The 15,610-nt window shown below is 33.8% G+C and overlaps 1 protein-coding gene across 2 annotated transcripts; it reads left to right on the top strand.

The window, feature by feature from the left end:
* The first annotated feature begins 4,310 nt into the window (after positions 1-4,310).
* Positions 4,311-7,911, top strand: LOC142549240 (ABC transporter I family member 6, chloroplastic-like). 2 transcript variants are annotated; one of them, XR_012821144.1, is made up of 7 exons: positions 4,311-4,613; positions 5,048-5,098; positions 6,071-6,292; positions 6,374-6,496; positions 6,791-6,967; positions 7,296-7,444; positions 7,580-7,911. XR_012821144.1 is itself a non-coding variant. In XM_075658082.1 (6 exons), the coding sequence occupies exons 1-6, from the start codon at positions 4,362-4,364 to the stop codon at positions 7,380-7,382; spliced, it is 912 nt and encodes a 303-aa protein (XP_075514197.1). In that variant the 5' UTR covers positions 4,311-4,361; the 3' UTR covers positions 7,383-7,911. The 2 variants fall into 2 exon arrangements, 1 of the variants encoding a protein (XP_075514197.1); XM_075658082.1 differs by having other exon boundaries at positions 7,296-7,911.
* Positions 7,912-15,610: the final 7,699 nt, after the last annotated feature.

Genomic DNA, 15,610 nt, shown 5'->3' with positions numbered 1-15,610 from the left:
AAATCAAACTCAAGTCGTATCTTCCTCGTTCAACATTGATTTATACCTTTCTTTCGTTGGGGTTCGGCTCTGATCTGTCTTCGAAACCTTCGATATCAATCTGGAATGGCATATTCGAGGAATACAATATCAACGTATATTCTAATCAATACCAAATATAATCAAACTCAATTTAATTCTGTTTCGACGGCATAACATCGTAATCTTGCAATACCGGTAATACAAAATCAGTATATACCAATCCCAATAACTCATAATCAATCAAAAATACAAATCTGATATCAAATCTGCATAATCTCAATCAAATCAACTCTGAAAAATCATAACAATTTCATACGGTATCTGTTCTTCAATCCGTTTTCGATTATACGATGTCTACTATGTCAAGAACACCATATATCAATACTATCTGATTCCTTTAATAGCATAGTTTCAAATTATATCAAAACATAGTAAAACTTACGTCCGTGTGAAGCCTTTGTCGAGAGGATCACAGAAATAAACTCAGATCGAAAATCGGACGGACGGATTTCACAAAATCACAATTCTAGTATCAAGAATGGAAACCTTCTCCCCTGGCCTCGATTTCTTTTCCTTTGCATTGTCAGGAATTGAATTGGTTGAATATATATATATCATGCATGACTAGGGGCAAGTGGCTCATCCTATGTGATGCACGTCTCGCGCATATGCGCGACTTCCGCCGACGTCGCGCATATGCGCGAGACACTATGTCTCAGAGCGTATCTTCACGGCAGCTCGCCCATATGCGCTCCCTCACCCGGCACATATGCGCGAGGTTCTCTGCCATACTCGCGCATATGCGCGGGTCATGGTCGCGCATATGCGCGAGGTTCTCTGCCTACTCCGCGCATATGCGCCCGGCTTGGTCGCGCATATGCGCGAGACTCATTCCTCGCACATACTTCAATTTTTCTTTCATCTTTTCTGGTCTGATCCGTTTCGTTTATAATCACATCAATTTATCAACAAATCATTTCAGATTACAATAACAACATTCTCGGGCATTACACCGCCGCTAGGTACCTTGGTTATACGTAGATGAATCCATCGACCTACAGCTGATACGAAAGTCACAATTGAGGATCTGAATTCAATAAAAGAGAAATGTATACGTATATGATGAAATTGTAAAGTATATGATGAAAGGAAAATGTTCAAAGTTTACGTTCATTAAAAACTATTTTATTAAAAATATCTTTCACTGTTGCTTGTGGATATATATGTATTACTTGCTATCATGTTTAAGGTTTGTCAAGTCAATAGACTCACTATGTGTGATCGATGCAGGTGAGCATGATATTGGTGGAGGACTTGATGGTTGAACTAGCAGAACTGAAGGTGCACACAACCCGAGGACCTTCGCTAGTTTCTCGCAAAACTACGTTTATAATTTAAGTTTATTTTAAAGGTTTATGACTTATGATGTCTTTGAGAGATTTTAAGAGATTAATATCTTTATGTTTTATTTTGAAAAAAAAATATGATAAGTTTATGTTTGGTTTACGTTTATGATTTTATGTTTGAAATTATGTTTTTGGATTTTCAAATAATAGGTTGGTTGGTTATATTAATAGCAGAAATATTTATATATATGTATGACCGGAGGGGTACATAAGAAAAAAAATATTTTTTAGTACATATTTAAAAAAAAGAGTAATTGACGTTTTCAGATTTATCAACAATTAACCCTTGTATTAAATAGAGACAAATGGTAAGAGAGAATTTTGAAATTTAAAAATGTTTCACCAAGACAAGAGAAGGGATGACAATGGGGTGAGGTGGGGCGGGGCGGGTTTGTCATTCTTGTCCCCGTCCTCAAATTCAATCCTCGCGCCCATACCCACCAAACCCGAAATTGCAAGATCAAATCTTCATCTTCGTTTCTAAGATATTAATGGGACAGGACGATGACAAGTTCAGCGATTCTCCGAACTAAAATTTATTATTATCTATTAATATTAGTGATAATATTCATATTGATATTATTATTGTAGAGCCCAAATCAGTACACGTAAACCCTTGCATTTATTAAATGGTTAAAATTATTTATTTAATTTTTAAAATGATTTTTAACCATGCATGATTTATGATTCACATTATTTTAAATTGTTACATGTTTATTTGATGCACGTTAAAAATATTTTCTCGAGTTTTGTGTTTCAGGTGAATATTCGATGCGGGATCGGGAAAAGAGACCGGTGACGATATAGGCGATTTGTGAAAATGTGGTATTTTATTTCAAGTCAAGAAATTGATATTTTAAATGATTTATGAAATTTTTAGCATTTTAAAGCCTAATTTTTTTATTAGATAATTTTAAAATTTTAAAGTTTATCACATGTGTATTTTATTTTTAATTAGGGGATTTTAGTAAAGTAAGTATTGGGTTAGTATTTTAATTAGCATGTTAATTAATTTATTAAGCAATATTTCCCCTAATTAACCACACACACGTTACACACACCTACACACACACTAAGCGGCTACACACACTCACACACACAATTCTCTTGTATTTCATTTCATTTTGAGAGAAAAGGGTTGGGTTCTTAGAGTTTCCACCAGCCAACCCCTACCCTAAAAATTATTTCAACAGTCACGTCGATTTTTTTAGCAGAAAAATCGTGCCTCAAGTCGCCCAGATCGCTTCTTGCACCGCCTCGTTTCACTATTTGTCGTATCGTGAGTTTTAAAGATTAAAGGCATGTATATTCTTTTATTTTTGCATTGATCTTGTCGTAACAAGTATTTTGATGCGTATTGTATGCAAAATCCGTGTATGTTGTGCAAAAAGTTTGAGCAAAATATTTGAAACGATTTTGGATCAAAATTTTAGATCTCAAAATCGAGTCTGCTATCATTTCTAGTACTATGAATTTTTGGTTGACTTTCTGGAAAAAATTTTAACATATAAAACGTAGTACTCTTTGATATATTCGATTTGACAGCAAATTCGTAATTTTTGGACAAGAAATGAATGAGTTATGATCATTTTCGTGTGACTGCTCACACTATGTAAAAAAATGTGTTCTTTTTCGAGTTGCAGGCTTCGTTGGAATTGGGGGTGGGCCGGGGTGGGTGGGGGGGCGAGCAGTAAGACCTTACCCCCCGAGCGACAGGCCTTTTGGACAGGCGGCGCTCTTGCGGTAAGATATTACCGCCCGAGCGCCAAGCATTCTGGAAATTTTTTTAAAAAAAAGTTTTAGCATGTACAGTAGTCGTCCAAACGGGATCCAACGAAGCCCTCAACGCTATGTAAATATGTTCGACGTGAAAAAGAAAATATTTTATGTTTTGAGGTATGCTGATTGTCTTGTGACCAAATATGAATGGGTTTTCAAGCCGGAGAACGTGTTCGGGGACCTCTCCACCCCGGTAAAGTATGACTGGGTTTTGATCAGGATTGGGAAGCGGTAAAGTATGATTATAGACCAATCCACCCGGTAAAATATGATCGGGAATCTTATGTATGTGGTAGTGGACATCTCTGCCAACCCAGTACTGTGGTTTAGTTTGATCAGACGCATTATGTTATGGGTCACTTGCTTTGAAACATATCTCTACGCAAAATAACGATGATATGCATGTTTAAGTATGTATGATGCAGTAAGTTTATGAAAATGTTTATGAAATGATGGCACGTCTATGGTTATGTAAGTATGTTCAAAGTTAAGTTAAGTATGTATTATTTTAAAATGCATGTGGTTTTATTATACGTTACTTGTTATTCCCAGTTTATACATGTTCAGTCTTTAGACTCACTAGACTTGATCGATGCAGGTGATGATGAGCATAAGGAGGCGAGAGGCAGAGACCAGTGAGATGGCTCGGACTGGGCGGAGGACTAACCCGAGGACCGCCGTAGTTTTCAAGGATTTTATTTTATGCATGATAAAATTGTTTACTTTGATTTTTAACGAAATTACTTTATATTGTTTTAAACAAGTATTCTTTGCAAGTTTGTTTATATTTCTAGTATTTTTGCAAGCATTTCATTTTTAAGACATTTTGAAGGATAATTATTTCTTTAAAAAAAATTTTTATTTTCCGCAAATTTTAAGTATGTTTTAAAAACTATGGTACGTTATAATTATTATTTTTGGAGTGAGTTTAATTATAAGGAGCTCAAAAAAATTGGAGATCATCATCTCTATTTCGGGTTTTATTGCGAAGTCCGGAGCTGACGAAGAAAATTATCATCTTTGACAAAGAGTGATTTACTTATAAGATTAATGATAATATAAATAATAGCATAAGTATATAAGCGCAACAAATATGCAACGCGACTTTAGTGAATTGGCGTAACAACACAGCGACGTGATTCATCTTATTCGCCAATGGCTGCTCTCTGTACACCAGCCTTGACTTTCAGAAACTCCGCAGTCGACGTTCACTGCCGGGGTTTTATCCTGACACCTCGCACCCTGAGGCTTCGAGCTACAGTCTCTGTTGAAACTCCGTCCTCCTCCACCTCCGGCGGTGGCGGCGCTCCGAAACTCCTGCTTGAAGTCAGAGATCTCTCCGCCGTAATCGCGGAGTCCAAGCAGCCCATTCTTAAAGGCGTTAATCTCACAGTTCACGAAGGCGAGGTGCCTAACTTGAGTTTTTTTTCCTGCGTTGGATAAAAAAATATGGAATATTTGGATAAGGTTAATTCCATTTACTGATGCTATTATGATCAGCAGTTAAATTAGGACTAAGTTGGAGGAGTACAGATGTTAATTAGGCAAAAGGATAGTTTGATGATGAACTGGAATTAATCTTTTCATAAATCTACTGCGTAATTTTTAAACTCGCTGCATTATGTATTTTATTTATGATATTCTTCAGGATATTGACGACTTGTGTTGCATTCTCTAGAAAGAATTTGGCTTTATAAATTATATTTAGCTATGTGCTGAAGTGGGATTGGAATTTGTGTTCAAGAAGCATTTGTTTGCATGGATTTATTACTCTAATTCTAGTTGCAAGCACATAGTTTTTCAGTTTCTTTCGCTCCTAATTTGGTTGTTGAATATGAAAGGTTCACGCTGTGATGGGAAAGAATGGATCTGGGAAGAGCACATTTGCAAAGGTCGTTACCCTTCTCGTGGTGGTGGTTTGCGTTTTGATATTGTAGTTTCAGGCGCACGTAAAGATTGAGTCGCTCGTTGTGGTGGTTTGCGTTTTGATATTGTAGTTTCAGGCGCACGTAAAGATTGAGTCGCTCGTTGTGGTGGTTTGCGTTTTGATATTGTAGTTTCAGGCGCACGTAAAGATTGAGTCGAGAATGTTATCTTTCTAGTCGAGCTCAAGTTTTAATTGCTTTATTTTATTAGGCCGAATTGAGCTCATACAAACTGATTAAATGAATTTTGGGTTAAGAACGAGCTTGAGTTGTTCTTGTAAAGTATAAATCCTTCAAGCTTGTACTTTAGCTTGTCCGAACTATTTCAAATTCTGTTTGCATGAATGTTTCAGTGTCGCAGAGTATTGGTCAAATCAATTAGGATCTCTGCTCATTTGAAATTTGTATGTTATTTCTTCCATTTTAAACAAATTAAATAAAATGTGGACGATTGATTTTTATGCCTTTGCTTGATGATGGGGATGCCTGTTTGACGTGGGTATACTGGATTTACTTCAACCTGAGCAAATAAATGCATCTGCCTTAACTTCTCTTATACGGAATTTGCTCTTCTTTACCACACTCATAGTTAATAAATAATTTGATGTCCTTGACCACTTGTTTTGATTTAAATTTGAGAAAGAGAAAAGTATAAACTGTCATTGTTTGGCCATTAATTTTTTTCTTAAACAATCATGGAAGTACGGATATTTGTGGTCTATAATTGAATACTTTGTATTCATTTTAGTTTATGCTACAAGTTATCATACATCCAATCCCTCTCCATCAGTGTGTGTAATACACATGATTTATGTTATAAACGCTTTATGAATTCCAATGGTTTATTTAATAATATATCACTTAACAAATATTCATTTCACATACGTGAAGCTACACTTTGTTTTTTATTAAATTATGGCTGATGTTTTGATTTTTTAGGTCCTTGTTGGTCATCCGGATTATGAAATAACAGGAGGCAGTGTAACATATAAAGGTCGAGATTTGTTGGAGATGGAACCTGAGGAAAGAGCTGTGGCTGGATTGTTTATGAGTTTTCAGTCTCCTGTTGAGATTCCTGGAGTTAGCAATATCGACTTCTTGAACATGGCATACAATGCTCGAAGGAGAAAACTTGGGCTTCCGGAGCTTGGGCCAATTGAGGTTGTTATTTGATAAATTAGTTTTGTCTGATTTTCCTTTGAACCTTTATATTGATCATCAGCATTTTAATTTTCTTTGCAGTTTTATGGTTATGTGGCACCTAAGCTTGAGATTGTGAATATGAAAATAGATTTTTTGAATAGAAATGTCAATGAAGGCTTCAGTGGTGGAGAAAGGAAGCGCAATGAGATTTTACAGCTTGCGGTATAGTCTCAGAACTTGGTGACTTGCATAGTTTGTTTTCACCCGAGTAGAAGTTTCCTAATTGTGGTTAAAAATCTCAAATTCCTTTCAATCAGCAAAGACTGCATTTTTTTTCTTTATTGTTTAGGATCGACTTGAAAACGTGCGACATAAACTGCATTTTTTTCTTATACTCTATCACACTTATACTCTATTTAAATTGAATGTGGTAACTGTCGTTAAGCTATCAAGTGCCTTCAGGTTTGTTTTAATTGCCAAAAGGAAAAGAACACTAAAGATTCCTAATCTTGACAGGTTCTTGGTGCAGACATGGCTATATTGGATGAAATAGATTCTGGTTTAGACGTTGATGCTCTTCGAGATGTAGCAAAATCGGTTAATGGTTTTCTGACTCCCAATAATTCAATTTTGATGATCACCCACTATCTACGTCTTTTGGAATTCATTAAACCAACCTATATTCACATAATGGTAAGCAAATTATATTGCAGAAGTAAGTACATCGAGACATTTGTTATGTTGGACTTTTGTGAATGATAAATCAGATTCTAGAACTTTTCATCCATTTAGTTTTCTCTTCTTGTCTCATTGTTCGTGCCACTTGAAGTCTATCTCAAACTCGTTTTTTAGCCATATCTCATAGCTATTGTATTTGAACCTGGACTCAAGTCCTAAAAATCAATGGGCCATCAGTTGCTAATTGGTTGTCCACAGTAAACCTGAGGATGCGAATAGATCTTGCCTTTCACTCGTTATGTGAAAAATTATTTGGTTTATGCATAACTGTTTCCTTTTGCAGGAAAATGGCAGGATAGTGAAGACTGGGGATGTTACCTTAGCCGAAATTCTGGAGAGAGAAGGATACAAGGCGATTTCTGCTGCCTAGTTTTTGAAGGAGCCTGGGCTCTCTCTTTGATAGTGCTTCCTACACTTCCTAAATTATAACTTGTAAGTAGTTTATATTTCTCTCCGTTCCTCTAGATGGTTGTTGTTTGGTGAAAATTTACTTCCATTGGCACCAAACGTGGAAATAGAAGAGAGCTTCCAAATTCTTGTTTGACAATGAAGATCATGTGTTGCTAGGCAATTCCTCAATTAACAAATGGATCAATTAGTCAACGACAGTCTTGACTTGGAGTCTAGTTGTTTTATCATTCTTGTGCTAGTGCTGTATGGTTGCTCCTCGTACCTTCAGGTCGTGATTGTACAATAAGTGTTATTGATACGTGTTTCTAACAAAGTGTCTCTCCCGGCTTATATCTACACTATACATATGTGTGTTGCGAGAATTGAGTCGGAAATAAGTGAATCTTGGCTTAACTCTTGTTTATTGGAGTAGCATTGGGATTTTGTACTCTATTTTCACAGTTGGATTGTTATTTGACCAAATGGAATGACATTCTTTTATTTATTTATTTTGGAATAACCAGGTTTCTGTTCGTAGCTAGCATTTCTTGTCATTTGGTATATATTATCACCATTGAAAATCTTTGCACTATGTATTATAGTTATTATCTTCAAAAAAATTTGACAGTTGAAGATGCAATTGAAAATCCAGTTGATAATCAGATTTTGTAAAAATTTGATGTGATTTAAATTTATATAAATGACCAAAATGTTTTAGAGAATTTTTAAAAATGCCTAATTTTTTCTTTGGTGTCGATCTAGCTTTTCTAACCTACTACTTAATAATAATTAATAATTAAATCTTTCTAAGCAGCTCGATATTACCGCAAGGGTATGAGTAAAGTTTTGATATAGTGTACAAAGTATAAGTATCATTGTCACATAGATTGATATATGACAAATTTAGTACGAAGTCTATCTTTAGTTAATTACAACGACATTTGATTTTAATAAGCTAAATTAATATTTAAATTAAAAATATGAAACAAACTATTGTTATGATTTCGGTTCAACTTATTTCCAAAAACTTGATCTTCTCTAATAATTGAATTTCAACTCATAAGGCATGTTTTTACTGAATTCTTTAATCTATCAATATATTCTATAGAGATATATTAATCTAATTAACAAAATGCAATAATCAAGTGTTCTTGTACTATTTAACAATTGAAATCATATTAATGTACCGTAGAATCCTCTTGCTTTTTGACCTATTAAACTATGGTTATCAACATGTACCCAACCTCATATAATTATGCAAATTGTAGATCCATTGATTATGTTACCATATAATGTTATAAAGAGTAGGTCTCTTGTGAGATGGTCTCACGAATCTTTATTTGTGAGACGGGTCAACACTACCGATATTCACAATAAAAAGTAATACTCTTAGCATAAAAAATAATATTTTTTCATAGATGACCCAAATAAGATATCCGTCTCACAAAATACGACTTGTGAGACCGTCTCACATAAGTTTTGCATGTTATAAAATACCTTTTCGGTGTCAATTATAACATATTAAATCACTTTGAAGGTGATCATGGTCCAAAGATGCAATAAAAACTAATAACATAATCAAGTATGCCCAAGAATAAAATTCAATCTTAAATAAAATTTTTTTTGAAACATATATGTTTAGAGTAGAATCCTCTAAATCCTAACTAAAAAAGAAAGAAAGAGAAAACGTTGTGTATGTTATGAAAAAGTAAAAATTTATGGTAAAAAATAAAAATCTCAAACTCTCAAAATTATCAAACTACACACTTTATAATATTTTTTCTCTAAACTCAATTGTGAATTTATTCACAAATGGTGAGCCTATTTATAGAATTTTTTTATAAATAATCCAAAAAATAAATTCATCATCACACACTAATTTTCAATATTCAGTACCTAATTTTACCTAATTTTCAACATTCAACATTATAATTTTCAACACAAATATTTTTCACATTTTCAACACTCCCCCTTGTGATGATGATCATAATACAATGATTGTCTTCATTACGTGTTTTTTATACTGCCTCGTTAAAAACCTTACTAGGAAAAACCCATTGGGATAAAAACCATAGTAAGGGAAAAAGAGTGCAGTAACGTAAACTCCCCCTCATGTTGACATGAACAATTCTTCACAAATTTCGTAGATTGCGCATCCCAATATTATATATGTGTTTTCTGAATATTGTCGTAGGAAGTGCATTTGTGAAGAGATCTGATGAGTTTTTACTTGATTGAATGTGACAAACATCAATATATTTATTCTTCTCAAACTCCTTGGTGAATGCGAATAACTTAGGAGGAATATGTTTAGTTCTGTCGCTTTTTATGTATTCTTATTTCATTTGAGCAACACATGCAGCATTATCTTCATATAGTATCACAGGCTTCTCGTCGAATGATAATCCGCATGAAATTTGGATATGTTGGGTCATTGATTTTAACCACACACATTCACGGCTTGCTTCATGTAATGCAATAATCTCGGCATGATTTGATGAAGTTGTTACGAGTGTTTGTTTCTGTGAACGCAAAGAAATTGCTGTGTCTCCACGAGTAAATACATATTCAGTTTGGGAACGTACCTTGTGTGGATCAGATAAGTATCCAGCATCGGCATAACCAATTATACTTGGATTAGCATCTTTTGAATATAAAATTCCCAAGTCTGTTGTTCCTTGTAGATAACGGAATATATGTTTAATTCCGTTCCAGTGTCTCTTTGTTTGATATGTGCTAAATCTTGCCAATAAATTTACAGCAAAAGATATATCAGGCCTTGTACAATTTGTAAGATACATAAGGGCACCGATAGCACTTAGATATGGTACTTCTGGACTAAGAATATCTTCATCATCTTCACATGGACGGAATGGATCATTTTCTATGTTTAATGATCTAACAACCATTGGAGTACTTAAATGATTTGATTTATCCATATTAAAACGTTTAAGGATCTTTTCTGTATAATTTTTCGGGTGAACAAATATTCCATATTCTTTTTATTCAATTTGTAAACCCAAACAATATTTTGTTTTTCCAAGATCCTTCATTTCAAATTCTTCCTTCAAGTATGACACAGCTTCTTGAATTTCCTTATTTGTTCCAATAATGTTTAAATCATCAACATATACAGCAATAATTACGCATCCGGATGTTGTTTTCTTAATGAAAACACAAGGGCATATTGAATTATTTACATATCCCTTTTTCATCAAGTGATCACTTAGTCGATTATACCACATTCGGCCGGATTGCTTTAACCCATATAATGATCTTTGTAATTTCACAGAATAACATTCTCTGGGTTTTGAACTTTGTACTTCAAGCATCTTAAATTCATCAGAGATTTTCATATATATATTACTATCAAGTGATCCATATAAGTAAGCTATAACAATATCCATAAGACGCATTTCTAAATTTTCAGATACCGCCAAGCTAATCAAATAACGAAACGTAATTGCATCTATCACGGGAGAATACGTTTCTTCATAATCAATTCCAGGCCTTTGAGAAAAACCTTGTGCAACAAGTCGAGCTTTATATTTTACTAATTCATTTTTCTCATTTCGCTTTCGAATAAAAACCCATTTGTATCCAACAGATTTTACACCTTCAGGTGTAAGGACTATATATCCAAAAACATTACGTTTATTTAGCGAATCTAATTCAACCTGGATGTCATATTTCCATTTATCCAATCCTGCCGATTTTTACATTCACCAAAAGATTTTGGTTCATGATCTTCATTATAATTTATGATGTCGATTGGCACATTATAAGAAAATATATCATCAATTTCTTCTATATCTTTTCGGTTCCATATTTTTCCAGTATTAATATAATTGATAGAGATTTCACGATTCTCGTCAGTTTGTGGTTCTGACAGAACATTTTCATCATCATGTGTTTTTCAGGAACATCATTCTCTATTTTGTGATCATCATGTGTTTCTTCAGGAACATCATTCTCTATTTTGTGATCATCGTGTTTATCTATGAATTTTCTTTTTCGAGGATTTTTATCCTTGGAACCGACTGGACACTTCAGGCGTTTAATGACATCACTGGTATCTTCAATTTGTTTCTTTGGAATTTCAATTCGAGTAGGGGCATTTGCAGCATGTATATATGATTTAGTTACCCCTTTTGTGTCTGCAAATGCATCTGGTATTTGATTTGCTATTCTTTGCAAGTGCACAATTTGCTGTACATCTTTTTCACATTGTTTTGTTCTTGGATCCAGATGTAACAATGATGATACATACCATGTAATTTCTTTTTCGGTATGTTTCTGTTCTCCTCCTAACATTGGGAAGATTTCCTCATTAAAATGACAATCAGCAAAATGTGCTGTGAACACGTCGCCTGTCTGAGGTTCAAGATATCGAATGATTGATGGACTATAATAACCGATATAAATTCCAATCTTTCTTTGAGGTCCCATTTTCTTTCGTTGCGGTGGTGCAATAGGCACATACACCATACATCCAAAAATTCTCAGATGAGAAATGTCTGGTTCTTTACCAAATGCAAGCTGCAATGGGGAGTATTTATGATATGCACTTGGTCTGATGCGAATTAATGCAGCAACATGTAAAATTGCATGTCCCCATATAGAAATATGGAGCTTTGTTTTCATAATCATTGGTCTAGCAATCATTTGCAGAAGTTTAATCAATGATTCAGCCAATCCATTCTGTGTATGTACATGAGCAACATGATGCTCAACAATGATTCCCATAGACATACAATAATCATTGAAAGTATGGGAAGTAAATTCACCAGCATTATCAAATCTAATTTTCTTGATTGTATAATCGGGAAATCGATTCATCAATTTTATTATTTGAGCAAGTAATCTTGCAAATGCAACATTTCGAGTTGACAATAAACATACATGTGACCATCCGCTGGAGGCATCAATCAATACCATAAAGTATCTGAATGGTCCACATGGTGGATGGATTCGTCCACATATATCACCCTGAATACGTTCAAGAAACATTGTTGATTCAGTTTGGATTTTGGCTGGTGATGGTCTTATAATAAGTTTTCCAAGCGAACATGCTTTACATTGAAACTTATTATTCTGAAAGATCTTCTGATCTTTCAACGGATGAACATGTGTATTTTCTATAATTCTTCGCATTATTGTTGAACCAGGATGTCCTAATCGATCATGCCAATTGGTTAATATTGAAGAATTATCAACTACCATGTTTGATTCAATGAGACTTATATGTGTATAATGCAATCCAGTAGAGAGCATTGATAGTTTTTCAATCACATATTTCTTTCCTGATTTATATGTGGTAAGACACATATATTTCTCATTTCCTTCATTCATTATTTGAGTATCATACCCATAGGAGTATATATCATTAAAACTCAACAAATTTCTTTTCGATAGTGGTGAATACAAAGCATCATTGATAAAAAAATTTGTACCATTAGGTAACAAAAATTGTGCTTTACCGCATCTTTTAATCAAGTCTACAGGACTTGATATTGTATTCACAATTGTTTTTGTTGGTTTTAGTTCCAAGAAATATCTTTTATCTCGAAGAATAGTGTGCGTTGTACCACTATCAGGTATGCAAACTTCCATGGGATTAGTTCCTTGTTTAGCTTTGTTCATGGCATTTTCCATATTTTAACTTCAAAAATATGCAATGAAAAAAAATTAATGACAATACAGATGTAAACACATGTCATAATTGTACAATAAAACATTATCATATGAATACATGAAAAATAAATTATTGTACATTTATATTCCACCAATATATTGTTCATTTTCAGAAAAATCATTGAGAAAATCTGCAGCATCAATATTTTTCATTTCTATCCCACCAACATATTGATCATTTCCAGAGAAATCATTCAGAAAATAAGCAGCATCAAAATGAGTTGAATCACTCAAACGGTCACTGCGTTCAGTGAAGTTGATCTCTTTTTCTTTCCCCTTTATCGATTCTGTATAGTCATGTTCCCATGATGCCTTTTCAGTGGGTCTTTTGAGATGAGTTATAAAAATAACTATCTCGATTGTTTTCTCGACCACGACCACGACCAATTCCACGTCCACGTCCACGACCACGACCTCGACCTCGACCAAAATCTTGTCTTTGAATTTGATTTTGGTTTCCAGGTTTAAATTCATTTTTACTTACAGCATTTACTTTTGGAAATGTTGTTGATCTAGTGGGTCGGGACTGATGATTTCTCATTAGCAGCTCGTTGTTTTTTTCCGCCACAAGAAGACAGGCGATGAGTTCAGAATATCTCGCAAATCCACGCACTCTATATTGTTGCTGTAGAGTTAAATTTGATGCGTGAAACGTGAAAAATGTTTTTTCAAGCATTTCCGATTCTGTAACCTCATGTCCACAAAATTTTAGCTGCGAGATTATTCGATACATCGCTGAATTGTAATCACTGACTTTCTTAAAATCTTGGAATCTTAACATATTCCATTCATTACGGGCGGTCGGAAGTATAACTTCCCTTATATGTTCAAATCTTTCTTTTAATCCTTTCCACAGAGCCATGAGATCTTTTTCGATGAGATATTCACATTTTAAACATTCATCAAGATGTCGACGCAAAAATATTATAGCTTTTGCTTTTTCTTATGATGAAGATATACCATTTTCTTTAATGGTCTCGCTTAGACCCAATGACTCAAGATGCATTTCTACATCAATGGTCCATGTCATATAATTTTTCCCCGTAATATCAAGAGCAATGAATTCGAGCTTTGCCAAGTTTGTCATGGTGGTACTAAAAAAATTTACGATGAATTTTATTAGTTAATGAATATTGCAATACAATGTAATGAATAAAAAACAAGTACAAGCATTCGTAAAAATAAAGAAAACACACGAGGAGGATATTCTCCAATAAATACAAGACTCGTGAGTATGATAACCAAAATAATTAAAAATATCCTTGAGAAAGCCATCTTCTTTTTTCTTCGAAAATTTGATGAAGAATAATTTTTAGAGAAGAAGAGAAAGTTGGAGTGATTGAATGTGTTTGTGAGATCATACTTATAGAGCAAAAACTAGCCGTTTTTTTACCGTTGGTGTACAAAAGAAATAAATGTATGTATTTGTATAATTTTATGGTAATAATATGGTGTATATAATATTAGTCATGTTTAAATAATTATGTATATCATATCACATTATTATAATGAGGTGTTATAAGTATTTTGTTTAAAAACCTTATATGCTTTTATACTTGTCGTATCCCTTACCGGGAGTGTGGGATTTCGTCTTAACATCATCCCAGGATTTATAATAAGTTTTTGAAAAATTTATTTTTATTATTTCTAATCTTTATTATATAATAACATTATATTATATATTAAATATATACACAATAAATAAATAACTGTAAAATAAATATTATTACTTTTGTTACCTTTTTCTTCTGTTTTGGAGCTTGGAAAAATATGGAGGACTTTTAGAGCTTCGTGCTGATAACGTGTTATGAAAAAGTAAAAATTTATGGTAAAAAATAAAAATCTCAAACTCTCAAAATTATCAAACTACACACTTTATAATATTTTTTCTCTCAATTCAATTATGAGTTTCTTCACAAATGGTGAGCCTATTTATAGAATTTCTTTACAAATAATCCAAAAAATAAATTCATCATTACATACATCATCCCACACTAATTTTCAATATTCAACACGTAATTTTACCTAATTTTCAACATTCAACATTATAATTTTCAACAGTGTAATTCTTGTTTCTCAGTTGAATTCTCTTGTTTTCCCTATCGTGACTCTCTCATTTATGGCGGCTCCTCGGTGCATCTGATCTCCTCGTTCGTGTCTTAGGGCTTCTTATATTAATAGATGCAAATTTTGAGTCCATAAAATTCAAGAAATCCTATCAAATCTTCTTTCCTCATCGCATCACGCGATGTTCTATCCAACTTATCGATTATTCTTCCGAGCATGCTTGGACGTTGGCCCTAGCGCTGTCTTCTACCTCGTCCTTCATTTCGTCCTTAATGCACATTGGGGCGATCAAAAATCACCGTCCTAGCGCGCCCTCAACTGTTCAGCTTCTTCACTTTTCATGCATTCGCGCTAGGACGGAAAAAAATCACAGTCCTAGCACAACATGCTCTGTTATGATATACAAATCTTTTCCTTTTTTTCATCATTTTTTTACATACAAATCAA

This window comes from Primulina tabacum, chromosome 6 (genome assembly GCF_025594145.1).
Source record: "Primulina tabacum isolate GXHZ01 chromosome 6, ASM2559414v2, whole genome shotgun sequence".
NCBI lineage: Eukaryota > Viridiplantae > Streptophyta > Magnoliopsida > Lamiales > Gesneriaceae > Primulina > Primulina tabacum.
The sequence above is the reverse complement of the archived record's forward strand: the minus strand, read 5'-3'. Positions and strand labels throughout refer to the sequence as shown.

What these genes read in the sequence shown, in the direction of transcription:
- LOC142549240 (XM_075658082.1), top strand. Translation starts at nt 4,362, where the DNA reads ATGGCTGCTCTCTGTACACCAGCCTTGACTTTCAGAAACTCCGCAGTC. An exon ending in GGAAGAGCACATTTGCAAAG is followed by an intron (nt 5,099 to 6,070) that starts GTCGTTACCCTT and finishes TTGATTTTTTAG; the next exon opens with GTCCTTGTTGGTCATCCGGA. An exon ending in CGGAGCTTGGGCCAATTGAG is followed by an intron (nt 6,293 to 6,373) that starts GTTGTTATTTGA and finishes TTTTCTTTGCAG; the next exon opens with TTTTATGGTTATGTGGCACC.